The sequence below is a fragment of the Salmo salar genome, chromosome ssa10 (assembly GCF_905237065.1).
Source record: "Salmo salar chromosome ssa10, Ssal_v3.1, whole genome shotgun sequence".
NCBI lineage: Eukaryota > Metazoa > Chordata > Actinopteri > Salmoniformes > Salmonidae > Salmo > Salmo salar.
The window spans coordinates 16,311,326-16,320,198 of NC_059451.1; the positions used below are offsets into that span (position 1 = coordinate 16,311,326).

Below are 8,873 nucleotides of genomic sequence, written 5' to 3' on the forward strand. Positions count from 1 at the left end.
ACAGGCAGGGTATTAGCTGACCTAAAAAGGTCAGAAAGAAACTGCCAGTGCCCAGGCAAAACCCCCTGTCATCTCATGTAGTGCTGATCAAACTGCAGGCCTCTCTCTGAAAGCCATGACAGGGACGGAGGTTGTATACTGTAGGATGCACCATTAGCCATAGTTGTGATCTTGGTTTTGATGGCAAAATGGAAAGGGTCCGTGGAATACAAAATGAGAGAAGAGTACAAGTTTTCAATCCGCGTACGGATACTGTGACTGCACTTCCAACCTCTCTCTCACTCGCTCTCTCTGATTTTAGGCACAGCTCTCCCCAAGAGTACCGAGCTTGCAGTGCTCAAAAGGAATATTCCAGCTGGCTATGATTTTTAAGACGTTCACGTCGCCTCCCTTGCATGCCAAGGGAAATAGCAATACCAAATCCACTGACACTGTGAAATCATACATCTTTTGAGAGACATTTTGAATGAAATATGGTGAAATGCTCTCAAGTACATGGCCTTGTCCCTTACCAACAAGGTGAATGAGCAATGTCATGGTCCCTATGGAAGTTACCGATCTGCATAATGTTGAGGCAAATCATTGCAGAGCTATTTTACCATGAAAGTCACGTTGCTTCACATTGCTCTAAAGTCACTGACGTTATCTAATATACAGATGGAAGTGTGTGTGTGGTGTGTGTGTGGGTGTGGGTGTAAATCAGTCATTGTCATAGGTAATAATGTAAAGAACATGACAACTGACAGGCACAAATAGTATGAACTCTGCCTCAGGATGATGCCTCTTGTGTTGCTATAATATACTGATTAGCTGTAGCTCATTCCACGTCACCAAGAAGGCTCAGATAGGACAAACCAATAACCAGTTACCAGTGGTATGCGGTGGCCAAAGGCATTTCACACAGCACAATGAGTACATAATCCAGCCTGGTCTCAGAGACTAGACGTAACATAGTAAAAGTAAATCTGGGACACTCAAATTAGTATGAGATGTTACGTTTGGTATGGTTACATGAGACAGATGGTTACAGATGGCAAAAACAAAAGTAGGGTGGTTGGTGTGGATTGAAGGGTGGGTGTGTAACGCAAACAACTAGCAACCTAAAGGTTGTGAGATCAAATCTCATCAAACAACTTCAGCATTTTTCAACTACTTACTACTTTTTAGATACTTTGCAACTGCTTAGCATGTCAGCTAACCCTTCCCCTAAAGGCATCAGCATGCTTCAGTTCGGCTGGCGGCTAGCCGAAGTCGGCTATGCGAACCGAACGAGTGTGCTCGTATACTCCCTTAAAAGACATTCGCTTGAAAAACGAGACAAAAGCAGAAACAGTACTCGTTGTCCATTTTGAGACGCCATAGCGTCTGTCATTCATTTTGCTGTTTTGCCAAGGAGATCTTAGTCGCGCAATTTTACATCTTAACAAAGCTGTTTGGTGCAGTATTTCTCAATAAAAAAAAATTCAGGAAAACGACTCGTCTCTCGTTCAATGACAACAAAGACTTTATTGAAGAATCTCTACTGCTGACCAATCACTGACCAATCACTGACAGAGGCGGAGACTTTGGCTCCGAACTTCGGCTTGCCAAAACTATTTCAAAGATGTTACTGAGTTACAGTTCATATAAGGAAATCAGTCAATTGAAATAAATTAATTAGGCCCTAATCTATGGATGACTGGGAATACGGATAAGCATCTGTTGGTCACAGATACCTTTAAAAAAAAGGTAGGGGCGTGGATCAGAAAACCAGTCGGTATCTTGTGTGACCACCATGCAGCAAGACATCTCCTTTGCATAGAATTTATCAGGCTGTTGATTGTGGCCTGTGGAATGTTGTCCCACTCCTCTTCAATGGCTGTGCGAAGTTGCTAGATATTGGCGGGAACTGGAACAAGCTGTTGTACATGTCGATCCAGAACATCCCAAACATGCTCAATGGGTGACATGTCTGGTGAGTATGCAGGCCATGGAAGAACTGGGACATTTTCAGCTTCCAGGAATTGTGTACAGATCCTTGCGACATGGGACCGTGCATTATCATGCTGAAACATGAGGTGATGGCGGCGGATGAATGGCACAACAATGGGTCTCAGGATCTCATCACGTTAGTTCTGTGCATTCAAATTTCCATCGATAAAATAAAATTGTGTTCCTTGTCCGTAGCTTATGCCTGCCCATACCATAACCCCACCGCCACCATGGTGCACTCTGTTCACAATGTTGACATCAGCAAGCCGCTCACCCACACAACGCCATACACGCTGTCTGCTATCTACCTGGTACAGTTGAAACTGGGATACATCCGTGAACAGCACACTTCTCCAGCGTGCCAGTGGCCATCGAAGGTGAGCATTTGCCCACTATAGTCGGTTATTACGCCGAACTGCAGTCAGGTCAAGACCCTGGTGAGGATGACGAGCATGCAGATGAGCTTCCCTGAGGCGGTTTCTGACAATTTGTGCAAAAAAATATTTGGTTGTGCAAACCCGCAGTTTCATCAGCTGTCCGGGTGGCTGGTCTCAGACAATCCTGCAGGTGACGATGCCAAATGTGGAGGTCCTGGGCTGGCGTGGTTACACATGGTCTGTGGTCGTGAGGCTGGTTGGACATTCTGACAAATTCTCTAAAACAACATTGTAGGCGGCTTATGGTAGAGAAATGAACATTAAATGATCTGGCAACAGCTCTGGTGGACATTCCTACAGTCAGCATGCCAAGTACACGCTCCCTCAAAACTTGAAACATCTGTGGCATTGTGTTGTGTAACAAAACTGCACATTACTGGCCTTTTATTGTTCCCAGCACAAGGTGCACTTGTGTAATGATCATGCTGTTTAATCAGCTTGTTGATATGCTACACCTGTCAGGTAGAAGGATTATCTTGGCAAAGGAGAAATGCTCACAAAATCTGAGAGAAATAAGCTTATCGTGCATATGGATCATTTCTGGGAAAAAAAATTCAGCTCATGAACCAAGGGAACAACACTTTACATGTTGCCTTTATATTTTTGTTCAGTTTAATACGGATTGTAATTTGTAACATATCATACGAAATGGGTGATGGACATCCACAAATTAATACATAGCCCACCATACAAAACCTAACATATCATACTAAATGAGATGTTTCGGATTTATGTATAGAGTAATATGAAAAGCTCTGAGACCAGGTTGCAGCACCACACTATGGCCCTAAAGCAAACACACATTGACAATGTATTCTGCTAAATGAGAAATTAATAGATCAGGTCGGAATGGAAAGTCTGGTGGAAATCATTTTTGGAGAAACAATCAGTGCGCTCTCGCGCAGCGTGTTACCGAGGCAGACCTTGTACGTGATCAGGTCAAAAATTGCACCCTTTGAATAAAATCTCACTTGAAAACAAAATATCAGGTTCGCAGGGTAAATGTCATAATACTACAAGGACCAAAACCCTGACACTGGGGGTAGAAATCGAAAAAGGCAACAGTTGGGAGAGGCAAAAGAGTGGCTACTTGCCATTAGACTATACTGCCACTATTTTCATGTGTTCTTTTCACAATATCGATTCACATGTTTTATATACGCTTTATCTCCACAAAACCCTGTTAACTGCACATTCACCTCCTTGGTTTCGATTGGGTTCATGGAAAAAGCAGCGACCCTTTTGACCACAGTGGCGCACCATAACGCACAGGCATCTGAATTGCCTAAGTTTACTGCGGCGGTACAAACCATTTACCTGAAAACAAAGACTGTAAAGACTACTTCGGCTGTGACATAACTGAATGTAAATGTGTTACCTGTGTTTTCAGAGGCTCTCCGTGTTCAATGATGCTTATAAAAGGGATTTCCAAAAAAGAAGCCATAAATTCCACTTGTACGATCTCTTCCTGGGTCTGGGGGAAGGCGAGAACAGCGGAGACCCCCTGAACAACGATAGCCTGACAAACACACCTGAAAAGGGACTCCGGGTCTCCGTTGGCCGGCTCTCGAGGAACCACTTCCAGGCTCAGGTTGTAAGGTAGAAAGTTGTCCCCAGTTTGAACGAGACCGGTGAGGGCGCGGTTCAAGGCAGCCTGCACTCTGGCCGGCTGGCGGGTGGGCAGAAGGGCACCAAGGCGCACGGTGTGTCCTATCTGCGCCAGAATGTGGCACGGCTGGGGATGGAGTTGACAAGGGTCGATGAAGAACTGTAAAATAACTTGGAATCCGAAGTAAAAGTATGCCAAGAATCTTGAGAAGATTAAATTCATCCTGCTGCGCTCTCAAACTGAATGAGATATTGTCAGAAGATAGCATTGCTTGCCTTATTTCTTTCTTCCCTTTTCTTTGATGTAAGGTCCTTTTTTCGACGATTATATTACCTGTGATCTACAGTTGGAGTTACAGTGAGAATGTGTGACTAGGAGAAGGGGTGGGGGTGCACGATGTAAAGGCGGAGATGCCGCTGGACTGTCATCCTCGGCGAACACTAGCGGAGCAGCAGTCATGAGGCGGGAGTATTGGACCCGGTATTGACAAATGAACGAACACCTGCGTGTTGCCAACATGAAAATAATGATGAAAATAATGATCAAATGTGTTTATTTGGAACTTGCACTTTTTCTAACTTACTAGTTTTAGCAAAAACTTACACCACCTCCTTAAATAGCCTAACTCTCTCATCAATAATTTTTGAACGTTATAAAAGCCTTTGTGAAAAATGTTTGGGGTGGCATTCATTGATTAAATCTAAACCTTAAAAAAATGTTCCTTTCAATTCCAAATCTATTTACAGAAATACATCCGATCATCAAAGGTCGGGCTGAGGAAAAAAATATTTTATGAATGTCCAAAATGAGATGTGACATTCCTAAGAGTGAGCAAATGATTGGACCAAAAAGCAGAATTGCGTCTGCGTCGGATGACTTGGCACACGCACAGGGCATGGGTAAATCCAGGATAAAATACCGTCTCGGGCCAAACTAACTTTGGGAAACTGCACTGAATCAATCTGGACAGTTCATCTGCGTTTGGTTTATTTGTTACCAAGTCATGAATTGGATTCCATGGGTAACATATCTTGAAATCAATGTACAATCTAAAGCCTAAACTGCTTTTGATATAGCTATATATTTTTCTGATTTGGAAATGACAAGTACTTTTTTTATCAAGTTGATAAATTGATAGGATTCACGTAAAGTATCCTTTTAAACAATGCAATTACACCTGCATTTCAATGTCAATGTGTGTGCAATTACACATAACACAATTAGGCTATATCAGGTGTACATATGTAATCATAATTAAGATGTGAAGTGTGACCTCTATAGTCAAACAGCATGTTGAAATACATAATGAAATGGACACACTCATTGTGTATCAGCAATAGACTTGATGCACATTATATAAAAGGCCTCCAGCTAATTTAAATGTGGACTGTACTTTGGTTATGATAAACAACATATTTATGTGGATTGCTTTGTGATGCGTTCTTGAGATGTGAAACAAAAGTCAATATGATGGTGCTCAAAACAATGATTTTGTGGTACAGGATGAATGCAAAGGCAAGGTACTGTAAAGACACATTCACAGAAATCAAATATTCAGACCAAGTAACTAATTATTACCAGTTGATATACCAGCACGGATTAAAAACCCCCGTGTAGATAACCTGATGTTGAATGACCCATTCTGACATGTCCCTAGAAGAATAAAAGCCCACCAATTGGCATAATCAATAAGGTCATTAACCAGAATGACTTACTGATACTAAGTAACATTGTCAGTGGCTAAAAAAAGAGTGTTGTTGGTGGAATTATGGTTCTTTTTTTTTTACTTTGATAAATTAATTAAAAATGAAAAGTCTTGAGTCTAAGTATTCAACAACCTTTGGATATTGCAAGCCTAAATAAGTTCCGGAGTAAAAATGTGCTTTACAGTCACATAATAAGTTGCATGGACTCACCCTGTGTGCAATAATAGGGTTTAAAATGATTTTTGAATGACTAAATTGTCTCTGTACACCACACATACAATTACCAGTAAGGTCCCTCATTCGAGCAATGCATTTCAAACCCAGATTCAACCACAAATACCAGGGAGGTTTTCCAATGCCTCACAAAGAAGGGCACCTATTGGTAGATGGGTAAAAATGGAATATCCCTGTGAGCATGGTGAAGTCATGAATTACACTTTGGATGGTGTATTAATACACCCAGTCATGAAAAAGATGCAGGCATCCTTGCGAACTCAGTTGCCAGATAGGTAGGAAGCAGCTCAGAGATTTCACCATGAAGTGACTTTAAAACAATTACAGCGTTTAATGGCTGTGATAAGAGAATACTGAGGATGGATCAACAACATTGTAGTTACTCAACAATTACCAGTCTAATTGACAGAGTGAAAAGAAGGAAACTTGTACATAAAATAAAATATTTCAAAACATGCATCCTGTTTGCAATAAGGCACTAAAGTAAAACTGCCAAAAATGTGGCTAAGAAATAAATGTTATGTACTGAATAGAAAGTGTTACGTTTGGGGCAAACCCAACACACATCACTGAGTACCACTCTTTATATTTTCAAGCATGGTGGTGGCTGCATCATGTTATGAGTATGCTTGTCATCAGCAAGAACTACGGAGTTTTTTTTTTTAACGATGAAAAGAAACAGAATAGCGCTAAGCACAACAAAATCCTAGAGGAAAACCTGGTTCAGTCTGTTTTCCAACAGACACTGGGAAATAAATTCATCTTTCAGCAGGACAATAACTTAAAACACAAGGCCAAATATACACTGGAGTTGCTTACTAAGACGACATGAAATGTTCCTGAGTGGCCTAGTTACAGTTTTGACTTAAATCGGCTTGAAAATGACTGTCTAGCAATGATCAACAACCAACTTGACAGACCTTGAAGAATTTAAAAAATAATACATGGGAAAATATTGTACAATCCAGGTGTGCAAAAGCACTTAGAGACTTACCCAGAAAGACTCACAGCTGTAATCACTGACAGGGGGTTGAATACTTATCTAATGAAGACATATTAATGTTTTATATTTCATATGTACAGTACCAGTCAAAAGTTTGGACACCTACTCATTCAAGAGTTATTCTTAATTTGTATTATTTTCTACATCGTAGTGAAGACATCAAAACTATGAAATAATACATATGGTATCATGTAGTAACCAAAAAAGTGTTAAACAAATGTAAATATATTTTAGATTCTTCAAAGTAGCCACCCTTTGCCTTGATGACTGCTTTTCACACGCTTGGCATTCTCTCAACCAGCTTCACCTGGAATGCTTTTCCAACAGTCTTGAAGGAATTCCTACATATGCTGAGCACTTGTTGGCTGCTTTTCCTTCACTCTGCGGTCCAACTCATCCCAAACCATCTCAATCTCTCTCTGCCTTTGTCAAATATCCCTTACACAGCCTGGAGCTGTGTTGGGTCATTGTCCTGTTGAAAAACAAATGATAGTTCCACTAAGCGCAAACCAGATGGGATGGCATATCGCTGCAGAATGCTGTGGTAGCCATGATGGTTAAGTGTGCCTTGAATTCTAAATAGCACAGACACACCATCACACCTCCTCCTCCATGCTTCACGGTGAAAACTACACATGCAGAGATCTCACAAAGACACGGCAGTTGGAACCAAAAATGTCCATTGCCCATGTTTCTTGGCTCAAGCAAGTCTCTTCTTCTTATTGGTGTCCTTTAGTAATGGTTTCTTTGCAGCAATTTGACCATGAAGGCCTGATTCACGCAGTCTCCTCTGAACAGTTGATGTTGAGATGTGTCTGTTACTTGAACTCTGTAAAGTATTTATTTGGGCTGCAATCTGAGGTGCAGTTAACTCTAATGAACTTATCCTCTGCAGCAGAGGTAACTCTGGGCCATCCTTTCCTGTGGTGGTCCTCATAAGAGCCAGTTTCATCAAAGCACTTGATGGTTTTTGCGACTGCACTTGAAGAAACCGTATTTTCTGTACCTTCATGTCTTAAAGTAATGATGGACTGTCGACACTCTTTGCTTATTTGAGCTGTTCTTGCCATAATATAGACTTGGTCTTTTACCAAATATAAAATATATTTAGATTGAACTCTTTTTTGGTTACTACATGATTCCATATGTGTTATTTCATAGTTTAGATGTCTTCACTATTATTCTACAATGTAGAAAATAGTAAAACTATATTTTTTTAAAACCTTGAATGAATAGGTGTGTCCAAACTTTTGACTGATACTGTGTGTGTAAATTATATATATATATATATATATATATATATATATATATATATATATATATATATATATATAGACTTTTATAAACAAATTTTAGAATTTTTCTTCCACTTTGACATTAGAGAATTTTGTATAGATTGTTGACAAAAACTGTAAATTAAATCTATTTAATCCCACTTTCTAACACCAGAATGTGGAAAAAGTCAAGGGGTGTGAATACTTTCTGATGGGACTGTGGGATTACTGGGAATAAAAATAAAAACATTCAAACTCAAAATGTTAGTTTTGGTCATATGTTTGATGTCATAATATTGGTAGATTATTTTGCACTATTATAATTTCTAGACACAATCAACCAAAAAACGTGTTCTCTCTGTGGCATTCAAATATAATTTCAATGGAATTTGAATATATATATTTTTTTGAAGGACAGCAATTAGGTGCAGTATGTTTTGGAGGACTTGCAAACATCGTTACACAGGTTTTGTATTGTCAAACAAATTGTTTATCCTTAGAATACATCGGTCACTCAGGGCTTCAAAAATGTGTGCCCACCATTTTTTTCCCCAACTGAGAGGAACAATTGACATTTCTTGCATTACTTAATGCTTCATTTACCAAGTGGCATGTTAATTATTTTTTTTAAATTCTTAC

General features: G+C 40.0%; 1 protein-coding gene across 2 annotated transcripts in view; it reads right to left on the minus strand.

Annotated features, from left to right (window-relative positions):
• The window catches only part of LOC106613616 (glutamate receptor ionotropic, NMDA 3B), a 102,990-nt gene extending 98,312 nt beyond the window's left edge, over positions 1-4,678 (minus strand). For both annotated transcript variants that reach the window (XM_014216062.2, XM_014216061.2), the window contains exon 1: positions 3,787-4,678. In XM_014216062.2, coding sequence (XP_014071537.2) covers positions 3,787-4,239 — 453 coding nt within the window. In that variant the 5' untranslated portion in view covers positions 4,240-4,678. The remainder of the gene's footprint in view (positions 1-3,786) is intronic.
• Positions 4,679-8,873: the final 4,195 nt, after the last annotated feature.